At 38.2% G+C, this 16950-nt stretch overlaps 1 protein-coding gene across 6 annotated transcripts in view; it reads right to left on the reverse strand.

Annotated features, from left to right (window-relative positions):
* Positions 1 to 16950, reverse strand: part of prex1 (phosphatidylinositol-3,4,5-trisphosphate-dependent Rac exchange factor 1) — a 145993-nt gene that overhangs the window by 42560 nt on the left and 86483 nt on the right. For all 6 annotated transcript variants that reach the window (XM_087264805.1, XM_087264804.1, XM_087264806.1 and 3 more), the window contains 7 exons: positions 10257 to 10357; positions 8963 to 9066; positions 6854 to 6903; positions 5856 to 5931; positions 5625 to 5697; positions 3516 to 3658; positions 1123 to 1215 (listed from right to left, as the gene is read on the reverse strand). In XM_087264805.1, coding sequence (XP_087120931.1) covers positions 1123 to 1215; positions 3516 to 3658; positions 5625 to 5697; positions 5856 to 5931; positions 6854 to 6903; positions 8963 to 9066; positions 10257 to 10357 — 640 coding nt within the window. The remainder of the gene's footprint in view (positions 1 to 1122; positions 1216 to 3515; positions 3659 to 5624; positions 5698 to 5855; positions 5932 to 6853; positions 6904 to 8962; positions 9067 to 10256; positions 10358 to 16950) is intronic.

Raw genomic sequence — 16950 nt, forward strand, 5'->3', positions numbered from 1 at the left:
CGATTCCTCCGTGTACCACTAGAAGGAAGCCTGCGTACCACTAGTGGTACATGTACCACAGTTTGAGAACCAATGCTATAGACATTTATCCTGAAAAATCCAACAGAGCAGTAATTTCTGAAATACTCTAGAACAGGGGTGTCAAACGTACAACCCGCGGGCCGGATTAGGCCCGCAAACTAATTTAATACGGCCTGCGACATGATTCTGTGAGCTGAAAATTTTCAATAAAATTTACTGCTGTTTCATTGTGTCCACTGTGTGCGCGATTTGTCACTCATACAGAAATTCTCACGTGCTCTGCAGACCCACTAAGACGCGATTTTTTTGCAATAATGTTTAATTTTGTTCATTTATTTTTTAGATTTATTTCTCATTTGCTGCATATTTTATTAATTTAATGCTGCTAAAATATTATATACTTTATACAAATCTAAAATGTTTTGACAATACTGTAAATGTCATTCTAATAGAGAGAGAGAGAGAGAGAGAGAGAGAGAGAGAGAGAGAGAGAGAGAGCACCCTTTACCTGTCAGTGGGTGCACATGTCTCCTAAATAGCATAAAAGTAAGAGAAATAGTGGATTTCCATTATTTCAACAGCCTTTTTAAAATAACTTTAACAAATTAAAAAGAAAAGGTGTATAACAGTGTCATCATAAATAAAAATCAAGTTAAAAATCACATTATTTTTTGTTTGTTGCATGTAGTTGACCATTAATGTACTGTGGGGAAAAAAGGTGTTTTTCAATCAGGCTACCGCTGCAAGTATATTTTCAACCTGTGGGAAGCCCTGCACACTGAGGTTATCTCACGAGGAACTGTAACTATTTTACGTTTTGTCAGTTTAGTGGCTATTTCGTAGGAGTTCGGTCATATGAAAATGTACCATTTGAAAAAGAAGGCATGGTACCACCGCCACATATTTTTTGTAAAATAAGCGCAATCTAAAGGCCTTTGCCTTTCATATAAGCCATTTCTGATACCAAATGATCAACTAGAAGTCAAGTTATTATTTGTTGTTTGTTGGTTTTTTCACGTAGTGTATGTATGTACATGTAATGTTGTTTGTGAGTCTGATTGAGGCACAGAAACCTGAAGAACTTGAGGAAAGACATCATACCTCTGCATATGATCCTCTGCTCACACTCTTCACTATAATGGCCTTGTTCTTCTCTTCAATCTCAAACCCATAGTCCTCTTCTTCAGGATGGATCTGTGCACGGACAACAGAAACACTATCTCAGCGTCAGGGTCAGTACTGGCAATAAAGCTTGCATATATAATGGCTTCCTTTATGCAACTAAGAAAAAAAAAGTGTTACTTCCAGAATATAAATTGTGATTTAGCAGTTCAGTGCCACGCTGAGAGAGCAACAGCGTTCGTGCAAAAGTGTGAACACGCTACACATCCTTTAGTCCAAAAGGTGTAAAGGCTGGTCTTCTAAAAATAACTAAACGTTAATCTACACACATATGCCACGGATGCAGGTTATTAGGCCTGCTCAGTTGCTGAAGACACAGAGAAAGGATGGTAATTTCCAGATTATAACAAGTACATAATCCTCACTTTCTCCACAGCAACTCATGTAACATGCTTTTATGAGCTTTTATTATTAAAGAGCTAAATCAAAATATATTTACAAGTCCTGTGAATGTTTGACTTTGTTTCTTTGTATCCATCATGGCTTGTTTTCTCTCTAAAATTGCAGTAGTGTGACGTGCAAGAGCAGGGTAAATCGAGAAGCTCTTAGCCTCTGATAAGAGAGGGGAAAGAGCACCATTTTTATGCGTTGGATGGTCTGGAGGAGGATTCTGTGAGTCTATAAGCAACGAAAGAGTATTTTGTAAAGGTCAGGGTAATTACTGATGGATGAGAAGGGTCTAATTGGCACAGAGGAGAAAAAAATCAATATGTGGCATGAGTGTATATAGACGTACGTGTGTGTGTCTAAAATACTAAAATATAGGTGACTGTGTTTTACAAATGCAAAACACTTTAAGTATGAAATTGTGTTTTTTTTCTCTAATTTCCATTTCCAAAACTATATTTGATCCTAAGATCAGCTGTTTAAACTTGTTCTGAATCAGGTTTCTTTTATACATGTGAGGTTACAAGCTAGAGGCTTGCACAGGAAAATTTTTTTAGTCCTGCTCCCGCAAGGTTTTTTTTCCACATCTGACTGCTCCTTCTGTATATTCAGCATTTGTTTACCCGCTGCCCGCTTAAAAAAATGTTCTGCCCGACCCAATTGTTTCCACTAAATTTAGAATTGGGTACTACCAAAAGAGATAACAGACAAAACTGCAGGTTGCGCAGTTATTGTAGTTTTGTAGGCTACATGTCAGTTTTGTTTGCCCCTTTGTAATGAGACATGAGTGCTGCCTTAAACCTGAGGTTCTAGTCTTGTGCTAAAGGGTAAAACTTTAAGGTATTAATCACATCTCACAAATTTTTTTCCATTTGCATCTATGGCGCATGAAAAAGACTCCCATACATCAGACTTGCCTGATGAGGGTTTCCTTAAAGTAAACTGACTGTTTTCTAATGCAAGCTGATGGACAGCGCATCTTCACTTTTCTCTGCCAGGTTGGTAAAGCCCGCTCTGAGGACTGTTATGCAGATTATGCACACACAGACTGTGTTGAAAAAAAAGCAAAAAGCACTGGTCATATGTTCAACATGTGTAACTGGTGATATTGGTGCTCAATAAGAATGAGGAAATCATAGATATGCTATTCTGAAATACTGTCGGGACTCAGGAATGCTATTGTGTTGGCCCACCCGCTTCTGTTCAAATTACATTGGAGTTCCTGATTGGGAAATTTATTCCACCGCCTCAAGCATTTAAGCATTAAATCTACAAAATTCTATAATGTTGTAAGCTTAAAACACTTTTATAAAATTCATTCATTAAAAAAAAAAATATCTACAGATTCTTATCTGACCTTGAATATCATGATTAAAAGAAAAATACTACCATGTAATTGCAATTATGTGGAGTAGATATTTACATTTTGAATTTTTATATTCATTATTTGCCTATTTCCCTTTTAAAAAGTCAACACTGTGTGATGTCATCATTTATACATTGAAGTATTCATAAAAATTCTGTCTGTTCAAAGTCAAGTGTTGCTACCCATTAATAAAAATAATACATTTAATAAAACACTTATTTATTTACAGTAACAAAGAATCCTTTTTCTACTGAAAGATGACATAATGGGATTCTATTAATGGCCATTATGGGATTCAACGAACCATAAAATTGACATGAACTGTCAAGTCAAGAAAGACACAAATGAATTAAAGCTACATTTGAAATAAAAATGATAGAAAAAGTCTTTATTTCTCTATTTATTGCACAGCCATGATGCTGTTATCAGAAAAGCTACAGCATTTTGAAAGAAGTTCGTCATGCTACTGAAAATATGGCTAAGTTAGTAGCATTGTTAGCTTATTATACCCCAACACAGCTCTGCATGGGGTGAAACCCCTACTGTGTGCATGTCTCACCACTAAAGATTTGGCAAGGATGTTCTCGATGAGTTTGAAGTCGCTGCGAAGCTGTTTACTCTTGGAGCTTGTGCCCTCCGTCTCCTCATCAGCGTAGAAGCGGAAAAACTGTGACTCATCTTTAAATTCACTCTTCTCCAAAACTGCAAATGACACAAAGTCAGAATTGAATTTAGTGGTCTGAATAAAAAACACAGGCGTTCACTTTCATAAACAGGTAAAACAAAACTCAGAGATCATATCTGATGATGACAAAATGATTTGACAGTGTGGAAAGGACCGATTGCATCACCCTTCAGTTCATGTCAAAACAACTCGTGATGTCTGCAGGACTGATGCTTTGGCAAATCTAAGCTGAAGGATGGAGGAAAAGGGTTTAATGGAGGTATGTTGTGTGTGAATGTGCTGTTTTTCCCTCTCAGGAAGACGGTGATAATGTGTGTGTGTTTTCAGGAACTATGCAAGGACTGGCTGTTCCGTCTGTGAATTCCAAGCAAAATATTGTGGAGGACTGTTTTGGAAGTTGAGATCGGACATGACCACAAAACACTTCTAAAACTCTGACAGGAGGCATGTGTCTATAAGCACATGCATTTCATCGGAAAAAAAGAAGTTATTTTCCATTATTGGGAATATTTCTGTTTCTTTAGAGTCTCCACATGTTGCTCCAACAGCTGTTTATATCAAAAACACTCTCGTCTTTAGCCATTCCACCCTTCATGTCTCAAATAAACAATCAAAACCACTAGCAGACCTAATCAGAATGTGATAAAAACCATCAACACAAAAGAATGCAGGAGACTAATATTGTTTTCATCAAAGATGTTGATGGCCCTGATCTATAATCCTTGAAAAACCATAGCTTCATCAGACTTTTTGTTTTATTCCTTTCCCTTTCACTTCATACACAAACCCTGCTATGGTTCAAAGCTTTGATCTAGACAACGTGTTGCAATGGCAAACTGAGAAAGTCATCAAAAACTACAAAATTTGAAGTTTATTTATTGATGATGTAAATCATTTTAAGTGCACATTTAAAGATGTTATTGTCAAATCTGCTGATGTTATATCAAAATACTAATATATATAGTTAAAGTCAAAATTATTAGCCCCCTTTGAATTTCTTTTTCTTTTTTTAAATATTTCCCAAATGTTGTTTGACAAGGAAATTTTCACAGTATGTCTGATAATATTTTTTTTCTTCTGGGGTAAAGTCTTATTATTATTATTATTATTATTTTTTTGTCTAGAATAAAAGCAGTTTTATTTTTTTTTAGGTCAAAATTATTAGCCCCTTTAAGCTATATACTTTTTCAATAGTCTACAGAACAAACCATCAATATACAATACCTTGCCTAATTACCCTTACCCCCTAGTTACCCTAATTAACCAAGTAAAGGCTTTAAATATCACTTTAAGCTGTATAAAAGTGTCTTAAAAATATCTTAACTATTAAGTTAAGAAATTGGATAAAAAATAAACAAGGGGGGCTAATAGTTCTGACTTCAACTGTATCTTCTCAGAGTGTCCAATAAAGTTCATTGTGTGCTCTGAATTTACATAGTTAAACACACAGCTTTTCATAATACACTGACAGTGTCACGCTAGAAACACTCATCCGGTGTCTGCATTTTACTCTTCAAAAGTTAAGCGAGATAATGTTTTTGGCCTCGATAAAACTCATTGATTGATCTTTCATTCCTCTAACAAGAAAGAATTGGGCAGCATGAGACCCTTTTGCTTTGCCTCAAGTAGTTTGTTTTTGTTCTAGTAAGGCTTGTGACACACCATCAAAAAAACTAAAGGCGACTAAAACTAGTCGTCTCACAATGACTCAACCAATCAGAGTGATCTCTCAATTCAACATGGTGAATGAAGTAAATTGCAAGTGATTTGAGCCAATGGATGCCAACATCACACACACATACACGCACACACACACGCACGCACGCACGCACGCACGCACACGCACACGCACACGCACACACACACACACACACACACACACACACACTCACACACACACACACACACACACACAGCATAACAAACATTCAGTGCCCTATGAAATATTTCAAGTACAGTCAACACATGGACATTGAGACTGACCGTGATGCATGAAACCAGCATTGCAGAGTCCAACACCGAGAGTCACTGCATCTTCACGACTTGCACTGTCACCCTGAAGAGAGGAAAGAAAAATGACGAACCATGTTGAATGAATTGTTTGTTTAACATTACATAACACAAAATGAACTGTTACAATATAGTGCATGCAATTATACAGTAGATCAAATAAAAGGTAAATAAGATATCTGTGTGTGTCCATCTTGATGTTACCTGTGAAACAAGCCATTCTACCAGTTTGCTAGCTGGTATGACGGATTTGAATGTTTTTAGATGATGATCTCGGTCTCTGTATATAATAAAGAAGGGTACAAATCAAATTAAGGCTTGCATGTAAACAAAAACAACATTGGACAGTGTGGTTGGCAGGAAATACATAGGTAATTTCAAGTGGCAATATGTAAAAATATAGGTTTAATCCCAGCTAATGCAGACCAATGAACTGGAAACATCTTTTATCAACTGAGATCTCCTATAACAGTAAATCCACAGATTGCAGCTTGATGGTCTGTTCTCGCAATTAGTGTAGCCTAATTAATTAGTGACCTGGACTTTAAGATAAAAAGCATCTGCTAAAGGGCAAGTAATCAACACATTCTGTGCTAATTTGTGGATCTGTATTTAACCTACTGTAACTGCAGTACAGAGGGCCCTTCCTGCTCTTTATGTGAATTTCAAAGGTGATCCGCAACAGAACAGCAATATGACTTTGCCGTTCACACATACACACACACACTCTCTCTCTGACTTGCAGCTTGTTATAATAGCTGCATCAAAGACAAACATATATTAGCATTAAAATAGCTGGAAGAAATGGATGGAATTCGATTTGATATCAAAATATTTAACTAGAACACTGAATTAGTCAAATAGAAAAAAACTTTTTTTCTGTTTAACACGCACACTATTTGAAGAGATAAAGAATCAGTATTATATAGTTGGATGCAAATATGAGTATTTGCATAGCACATCTGATACTCAACTAGTTTCCCTTTCACTTTAAATACATTTGTTTAGATTGAACATTTTTAATAAAATGGAATCTTATTTTCCACAAATATGGGAATGCTGCCAACAATTTCCAGTATAAGAAAAGGGTATTAGCAAAACATAGTCTGAAATGATCTTTAATAAAGCTTTAATGACATAAGAATTAGGCATTAATGTTGTCTTTAGGGTGTGAACTATGCTAGAGAACATGTGTTACTTACTTGACAACAGGTGTGAAGAGACTGTGGAGACGACAGTAAAGTCTCACTCCCTGTTGGACAAACATACACTTATATAAGCATTTGCACTAACAGCTGCATCTTTATGTATTTCATTTACCGCTGTGCCGTTTGCATCACTTCTTGATTGATTTGTTGACAACACTTGTTAGGTGGGCCATTTTGTACCCTGGCTTTATCAAAATGACCCATATGCACTTAACACAAGATTCAGTTGACTTTCTTTTGTAAACTAACTGGTTACAGCTGACAAAAACTTAAAGCGGTCTACACAGAAACAGAACCTCTTCAGTAAATGATCTGAATCACTCTACACACACTCTTAGAAATACAGCAACCTTTTTAATTTGGTTCCATCAGGAATCTTAAAGCTAATTCACACCGCACAGATGAAAGGCAACAAATAAACATGTTAGAGTTTTTTGGATTGGTGTGTTGTGTCTGTTGCTGTTGGAAAAAGTTTGGTTTCAGATGACTGAACATGTTCAATATGCGTTTGTTGGATTGTGGAATGGAGTAGTGTGATATGATTTTCCAACAAATGGCCACAAACGTCAACTTAATTTGACAAGGGGCTTCACGTAAATGTCTTTTAAACCCTGTGTGTTGAGGCAATGTGAATAGGACAGTACTTTTTTCATAACATTCCAATTACAACACTTAATTATTAGTTGCCGTTTGTCATTAAAGTGTGAATTGGACTTTAAAAGAGAATAATCCTTAGGGTGCTTTCACACCTAGATTTTTGTTTCAGAACCTGTCTCGTTTGCCCAGTTAGCGCGGTTCGTTTGGCATATGTGAATCCAGCAATCCCTCTCGCATCCGCGCCAAATCAATTGTTCCGAGATCGCTTGAATGAGGTGGTCTCGGCTCAATTAAAACAAACTCTAGAGCGAATCGATTGTAGTGAGAAAGCGATACAATCCAAGCTCACTTAGATCACAGTGTTTTATGGATATGTAATAGGCATACGGCTATATGAAGAGAGAATTTTGAGTAGGGCGAGAGGTCATTCTAGACATCCCAAATCTCCCGGAAGTTTCCGGAGTCTCCCGCAAATGCACAGAGATTCCAGATGCCTGCAAACTTCTGGAAATCGCGCGTCTCCCTCCCGGTCCTCAAATACGTCGCGCACCCTTCTCGCATTAGGATATATTTACTAGGGGTGTCAAAATTAATTGTTTCTTTGGTGCACCGCGATGCAGACGCGGACAATTCGGTATCGGTTCAGTAATAATCATAACCGGTTATTATGTACTGACGTCATTTATCTCCTATGCTCTCTGTCGCGAGGGAGGTGAGCGCGAGTATTTACAACACTCAGCCAACTCAGGGCCAGTTAGTGGCATAGGCACCATAGGCAAATGCTAAGGGCGCTGTATATCCAGAAGGGCGCCAGAAATGAGCGCGGTTCAGTTGGTTTTGTTTTCAATATTCTTGACACACATTCAGTTACAGACGGCAATAACTCAAAAACCTCTTACCCTAAAAAGATCTTAAGTGTGTTTCCTACAAAAAGACAAAGCTGGTTATGTTTCACTGCTGTCTTTCTTTTTTTTCGCTCCACACTACGAGCACTGCTCCGTTTAAGCCCTCGCAATATGTGTTTAGCCGGGGTAGCTCGCGCTGAGAGGAGCTCTCAGCAAGGGATCGTCGGAAAAGTGGTTATTTTTTTCGTTTTTCTGCTCCGCTCTTCGCGAGCTCTCCCTGTTGCGAGGGCTTAAGTGTGTGTGTGCGTGAGTGTGTGTGTGTGTGTGTGTGTGCGTGTGTGTTTGTTTCTTTGGTGCTGTCTATGTTTGTGTTTGAATGAGAGACAGTGTGGTGCTGTGTCTCTGTGTGTTTATACAGACAGCTTGTTATAGCCTCTCCTCTAAAATATAACACCGTATATGGAAAGCATCGTCAATGCACCGTGATGCACCGAAATATCGAATTGAACCGAATCGAAGGCATGATAATCGTAACTGAACCGAACCGTGAGACCAGTATAGGTTCACACCTCTAATATTTACTGGATACAAGATATAAAGTAAATCTTTTTTTTTAGCTTATATCTTGTATCCGGTACAAGATATGCTCTGTGGGAAATACCTTAGAAATGATGTCCTCCATTTCACTCCTGGCTTTATATGTGCCATCATCATAGCGAAAGCGGTACAACACCTGCTCGTTCTTGAACTGGTGCTTATCTGACACTATGAAGAAAAACACACACAGAGACACACCATGAGCTGAAAGTGAGCTTGTGATGCATTTTCTTAGCCTCCCTTTGCTTTCCAGGCACTGATAAACATGTAAGTGGAGATGTGTGATTAATCGAAGTGTGCACGTGCCATCGCCACACAAAAGCCTGCATGACCTCTCCTTGAATGCTGCCAGCGTATTATTGATCGGCCGCCTGAGCCCTTACACTTGGATTTATTACTCCAATGCCTCTGGTGTTTGTCAGTTTTCACTGTGTCACAATCCCCTGGCTGTAATATAAAGGTATGATGCTCCCCAAAGCACTGCATCTTATGAATAATTCAGAAGTATGCCGTTCTCAACAACATCCAGTATGTCCTGTTACTATCCAGACTGCCCATCATCTGTAGGGGTTCTCAGTGAGCGCCGGCCAACGAGACATACGTGCCAGATTTGTAGTGTAAATCTGTCGAATGGTGATTTTTAACAGTCCTCTGTTTGAATAAACAGTTAATAGATCGTGGTTCACTTGGCAAGACAGCATCGAAAAACAGCACGGACAGCATTCGTGTTTTAGAGAGAAACCAAGAAATACACAAAAGCATGTCGATGAAATATATGAGGGGTAAGTCAGGTTAAAAGAGGAAAAGACAGAAAAATAAAGACTTACTTGTAAGAATAACAGGTTTGTGTGAATCACTGACCCTTACACACCATTGGAGAGAGTGTTGAGTAACAATCAATAACTAATAAATTAAGCTAGCTCATTTAATATATGAAGAGTTCAGATGCAAAAACCTCTGAAAGCCATTTGAAATTTCCTTCAAAAATGAGCATTTTTATCAGACTTTTTTTCCTGTGTGTAGGTTCTGTAATTTCAAGTTTGTAGCAAAGAATACACTTTTTTTCCCAAGGTCTTTAAAATGAATTAACTCAACATAATCTTAGGAGTCTGAAAAAAATGCTCATTTTTTATTGAAATTTCAGACGGCACTTAACTCTTCATATACTGTATTGTTTATATATTTTTGTCGAATTAATGAATACAAGGCTTTTAATATGCAACTGATTAGTCCACAACCTGTTCATACAAGCCAGCAGCTGGTTGATTTTAGCACATTCCTTGATCAAAATATAGTACTAAAGTATATTCACATAACAGATGGATGGCCGAAATAATCACGGTAGAAGCTTCTCTCACCATGATGGATGATGCCGTTCTCCAGAAGAGCTTGACCCAGGTTGATTCCCTCCTCAGCTTTACTGATCTCTCCACTCTCCAGCAGCCATGAGACGAACTCACTGAGGACACACAGAGACAACAGTCGTATCAATCTACACACACATGCTAAAGAGGGGATTTATGGGCCACTAGTCAAAGGTACTGGGGAATTTGGATTCACTCAATCCTGCAGAGTGACTGGTGAAGACTGATAAAAGAGTTCATTGAGAACACAAATCAAGATCATACCAAGCAGGGTTGCCAGTTTTGTTTTTTAAACAAAACTAGTCAAATGGCCTGGAAAAATAATCTAGAACTGGCATAATGGCCAATCAAAACCAGCCCAGTAAAAACCTAATTCAAAATATCCCAACGCCTATTTGTAAAATTGATATTTTGCATCACTCTATACACTAAAATTTTTTTTTTTTTTTGGTATTTAAATTGTTTTTATTAAAGGAAGAACAAAGCAAAATAATACACACAACGATTTGACAAGACTTTTTTGCTACATTTTTTTCCCATGAACAACCTCCCTCCCCTTAAAAAAATAAATAAATAAATAAAATAAATAAAATAAAATAAATAATTTTATAAATTAAAAATTTACATAGTCACAATTTTTTTAGGGCAGTGAGGATGTATTTAACATCATTGAGTTTGATTGCATTTTCCTTTAAACCATAGACAACCATAGACCTTTTAATTTCCCTATTAGTTTTAGTGTTACACTATTTTCAAAGTATGAGATCATTGGATTCCATACTGTATAAAACTTTTAGTGGATCCTCTAAGAGAGTTTATAATTTTCTCCCATTTTAAAAACCGCATCATATCACTAAATCAGAGTGAAATTAAAGGTGGTTTAGTTGATTTCCAATCAAGCAATGTTCTTCTCCAAGCCATAAGACAAACAAAGTCATAAGCGTCTTGATAATTATTCAATTCAATTCAATTCAATTCCGTGTGCCCGTGTGAAAAATATTTCTACACAGATTCCAACCATCCTGGGCGCTGCCGAGAGCCCTGGTGCCGTTGTCCTCCACGTGGGGACAAACGACACCGGGCTCCGGCAGTCGGAGATCCTGAAGAAGGACTTCAGGAGCCTGATCGAGACGGTTCGACGCACCTCGCCCGCCACGCAGATCATCGTTTCTGGGCCGCTTCCTACCTACCGCCGAGGAAATGAAAGGTTCAGTAGACTTTTAGCTTTGAATGAATGGCTAATAACATGGTGTAAAGAACAGAAATTGCTCTTTGCTAATAACTGGAATCTTTTCTGGGAGCGTCCTAGGCTCTTCCGTCCTGACGGCCTGCACCCCAGTCGAGCCGGAGCTGAACTCCTGTCGGACAACATCTCCAGACTACTTCGCACCATCTGACTAGCAGGTAAAAATTCACAAAATTCACACTATAGCCACCTAGACTCTTGTTCATCCCACTTAAACATCAGTAACGCATATCTGGCGAATCCTATAGAGACTGTGTCTGTTCCTCGTATTATTAGATTAAGAAATAAACGTACTGTGTGCTCCAGGAAAAATCTAGTAAGAATCAAACCAGAAAAACCAGTAGAAAGTGAAAATACAAATTTCGTAAAACTTGGTCTCCTAAACATCAGGTCACTTGCACCTAAAGCACTTATCATTAATGAAATAATAACAGAAAACAATCTTAATGCACTCTGTCTCACTGAAACCTGGCTGAAACAAAATGACTATATTAGCTTAAATGAAGCAACTCCTCCAGGATTCTTATATAAACATGAGGCTCGTCAAACTGGTCGTGGTGGTGGAGTTGCATCAATCTTTAGTGATTTCCTTAATATTAAACAGAGAAACGGACTTATGTTTAGCTCCTTTGAAGTATTATCGCTTAATGTTCAGCTTCCAGATACTATACAAAAACCTATGTTATCTCTCGCTTTAATCACCATATATAGACCCCCAGGACCCTATGTCAAATTTCTAAAAGAATTTTCTGATTTTATTTCTGACTTACTAGTCAAAACTGATAAAATGCTAATTGTAGGTGACTTTAACATCCACATAGATGACGCTAATGATACATTAGGGCTCGCGTTTATGGATTTAATACACTCACTTGGGATAAAGCAAAACGTTGTGGGTCCAACCCATCGCTTAAAGCATACATTAGATCTAATTCTGTCTTATGGAATCGAGGTTATTGACGTAGACATTATACCACAAAGTGATGATATTACAGATCACTACCTCTTACTATATAAGCTATGTTTACCTGAAATCAGCAAACCCGCTCCAATACTCCGCCCTAGTAGAACTATTGTTCCGTCAACTAAAGATGAATTTATAAATAACTTACCTGATCTCTCTCTATTTCGTAATGCACCCGCAAACTCAAATGATCTTGATGTAGTAACCAGCAGTATGGATGCCATCTTTACTAGCACACTAAATACTGTGGCACCCATAAAATTAAAAAAGGCTAGAGAGATTAAAACTATACCATGGTATAATAGTCATACTCGTGCGCTCAAAACAGCAACCCGCGCCCTGGAACGTAAATGGAAAAAAAACTAATTTAGAGGTCTTTAGAATTGCGTACAAAGACAGTATGTCCAGCTATAGGAGGGCTCTAAAATCTGCCAGGACCGAGCACCTGCGCAAACTGATAGAAAATAATCATAACAATCCTAGATTTTTATTTAACACCATCTCTAAATTAGCAAATAATCGGTCATCCTTGGAACAAACTACTCCACCGCAAATTAGTAGTGATGACTTCATGAATTTTTTCAGTAATAAAATAGAAGGCTTTAGACAGAAAATAGGAGATGCCAAACTTTCTGCACCGGCTTATACTCCAAATCCTGTAAATATTTCATTAAATCATAATAATAACCTACACTGCTTCAAAATCATAGAACATGAAGAGTTAGTGAAAATTATAAATAGCTCTAAACCAGCTACGTGTATGCTGGACTCAATTCCAACAAAATTACTGAAAGAGCTGCTACCTGCTATAGGAGAACCTCTTCTTAACATTATCAACTCTTCTTTATCTATAGGCCATGTTCCAAACTCTTACAAGCTAGCTGTTATTAAGCCTATTATTAAGAAACCGCAACTAGACACCAACAACTTAGCTAACTATAGGCCTATTTCAAATCTTCCATTTATGTCTAAAATACTAGAAAAAGTTGTTTCCACTCAATTATGCTCTTTTCTGCAGACGAACAATATTTTTGAAGTGTTTCAGTCAGGTTTCAGGGCTCACCACAGTACAGAAACCGCCTTAGTGAAAATAACCAACGATTTACTCTTAGCTGCTGACCGAGGGTGCGTCTCGCTATTAGTTTTACTCGATCTTAGTGCGGCATTTGATACCATTGACCACAATATCCTCATAAATCGCTTAAAGTCTACAGGTGTCCAGGGACCGGCTCTACAATGGTTTAAGTCATACTTAACTGACCGCTACCAGTTTGTAAATCTTAATGGACAGCCTTCACAAATCTGCCCAGTAAAGTATGGGGTGCCTCAAGGATCAGTTTTAGGCCCTTTACTGTTTACAATTTACATGCTACCTATGGGAGACATTATTAGAAGACATGGGATCAGCTTTCACTGCTATGCAGATGATACTCAATTATATATTTCCACTAAACCTGACGAGACGTCTGAACTTTCTAAACTAACTGAGTGTATCAAAGACATCAAAGACTGGATGACCAACAATTTTCTTCTCTTAAACTCAGACAAAACAGAATTATTACTTATTGGGCCTAAATCTTGCACACAGCAGATCTCGCAACTCAATTTACAATTAGAGGGATACAAAGTTAGCTTTAGCTCTACTATAAAAGATCTGGGTGTCATATTAGACAGCAATCTAACTTTTAAAAACCATATATCCCATGTCACAAAAACTGCCTTCTTTCATCTGAGAAATATCGCTAAATTACGAAATATGCTATCCATCTCAGATGCAGAAAAGCTAGTCCATGCTTTTATGACTTCGAGACTGGATTACTGTAATGCTCTATTTGCTGGCTGCCCAGCATCCTCTATTAACAAACTTCAATTAGTGCAAAATGCAGCAGCCAGAGTTCTGACCAGGTCTAGAAAATATGATCATATAACCCCAATTTTATCCTCCTTACACTGGCTGCCTGTTAAATTTCGTATTGAATTTAAAATATTACTTCTCACCTATAAAGCTCTAAATAATCTAGCTCCTGTTTATCTAACCAACCTTCTGTCTCGCTACGAACCAACTCGCTCCTTAAGATCTCAAAATTCAGGGCTTCTGGTAGTACCTAGAATAGCAAAATCAAGTAAAGGAGGTCGAGCCTTCTCTTTCATGGCTCCTACACTCTGGAATAGCCTTCCTGGTAATGTCCGAGGCTCAGACACACTCTCCCAGTTCAAAACTAGATTAAAGACCTATCTGTTTAGTAAAGCATACACTCAGTGCATCACCTAGCAGGTTCCACACTGGCTTCTACATCTTGCTTATATACACTATGAACAGCAGCTACGCTAATTATTTTCTTTATTCTCTATTTTCACCTGGGGAAACTCATCCCGAGGTCCTCAGATTATGCAGAGTCACTGATTGGATCCAAGACCAGCGACGTGATGATCCCAAGGATTCCATATCCGGGACCAGGCCATATCCTGAGCTGCTGCTGCGCTGATGGTCGTGGGGAGTGGAGAACATGAGTCTGATTCCAGCGACGCTCCAGGGACAGACGAGTCTTCATTGAGGCCATCTTCCAGCATAAACCACGGCGAATGAAGTTCTGCACAAGACTTTTGGCCAGCGGAGAAATTAAAATGGTCGTGCCCAACTGAGTCTGGTTCTCTCAAGGTTTTTTTTCTTCACTCCCATCAGGTGAAGTTTTTTTTCCCTCTCCGCTGTCGCCACTGCCTCGCATGGTTCAGGATTGGTAGAGCTACGCATCGATGAATTTGCTCTTCAGTGTTTGAACTCTCAGTAATGATTAAATCACACTGAACAGAGCTAAACTGAACTGAACTGAACTTAAACACTAAAACCTGAACCACACTGTTCCAATTACTATGACCATTTATGTGAAGCTGCTTTGACACAATCTACATTGTAAAAGCGCTATACAAATAAAGCTGAATTGAATTGAATTGAATTGAATTGAATTCTTAATTAAGCTAATTGTTTTGATGTTTTATATAAGCGACTGGCTACATGCGACTTTAGCTAGTCTGAGTAAACTGGCAAAAGAAAATCTCAAGAAGAGTAATTAAACCATAAACTCCTAACGCGGGCTGGGGAGGAATTTCAGCCATTGCATGTCTGAGGTGGTTTAGTGGTGAATCTAACGTTGTGTGTGAGCGCATGTGTGTGACTTCATGCCTGAAATGTGTATGACTGCTGCGTGAGAAACTGTGAATCCCATTAGATTCAGGGACGGAAATAAGCAGCGTGTGTAAACAGCTATGACGCCTTACAGGGAATGTGAGAAGGGTGTGTGTATGCGTGTGTGTGACTGAAACGGAGAACAACAGCAGCGAGGGGCGAGGGGTCGAACGAGAGGATGGGTTAACAGATGGAGCAGGATGAGATGAGAAGGTGTGGGTGCCAAAGACGCCCCTCATCCAGCCAGTACAGTAAGACAAGCAGATTCTCAATTCATTTCCCACCTGAACACATGACTGCTCTGCCCTTTACATCTCCTTCAGATCAGCTGATGGCAAGCACAAATTAATGAACTCCTACCCTTGATAAAGCATTGTCCTCGACTGTTAAAACTTGATTCAGATTACTGACTTGTCTAAGTGACTTACCAATACTTAAATAAATTAAAATAAAAACCTTTAAATTTCATGATCTATAATCCATAATAATAATTCCTGAATAGCAGTCCTAGAACATTTAGACACTCGAATACCCTGTCAGAAAAGTCTAGTGGCTCACAATGGGCTTTTTACAGTGTCTGCTATAATGTTAATGTTGTTTTTGGTGTTTACATAGATAAATATGGCCCCTGTTTAAATGCACAGTATAGTTATGATTTTATTGCCAAATTGGATTGTTATTATAACATAATATATGCCTTTAGTGATTTCCTGAATATAAACACCAAATAATAACTCAACTGGAATCACTACAGTAGACGCGATCATCTGATCTCATATGAAGTAAGAGATCACGATGATGTGAGCAGGTGCTGTAGTGCTGTCCCAATTCTTAGGGGTACATTTTGAAGGGGTCAAGGGGAAAGGGTACAAAAATAAAAAATAAAATTGGGATTGGGCCTAACTGTCGTGAGCCTGCAAACCCTCGCATTTTAATCGCCTGCTTCGCCTCACATTTTTGCCATTGCGTGCCATGCGTTTGCAATTGATAAAATGTAAACTGAGCAGAGTAAGCATGTCAGTCGCGTCTGTTTCATTATCCAATCAAATGGAAGCAGAGGCGCGGTTTCCGTTGAGATGCCTGCAGTGTGTGTTGTCAAGAAACTACAGAGACTTTTAAAGGTAAAGGAGAGACTTGTGGTTGCTGTTTTGAGTTATCCAATCCTGTATGACTCATATTGAATATTGAATATCACAATATTATTATTATATCATAATATATCTAAAAAAATGTAATTATATTAATATCAACAGCAACACTCACACTGCAATATGCAGCTGATTCAGTTGTTGCC

The sequence above is a fragment of the Danio rerio genome, chromosome 8, assembly GCF_052040795.2.
Source record: "Danio rerio strain M-AB ecotype USA chromosome 8, GRCz13ab, whole genome shotgun sequence".
Lineage (NCBI taxonomy): Eukaryota > Metazoa > Chordata > Actinopteri > Cypriniformes > Danionidae > Danio > Danio rerio.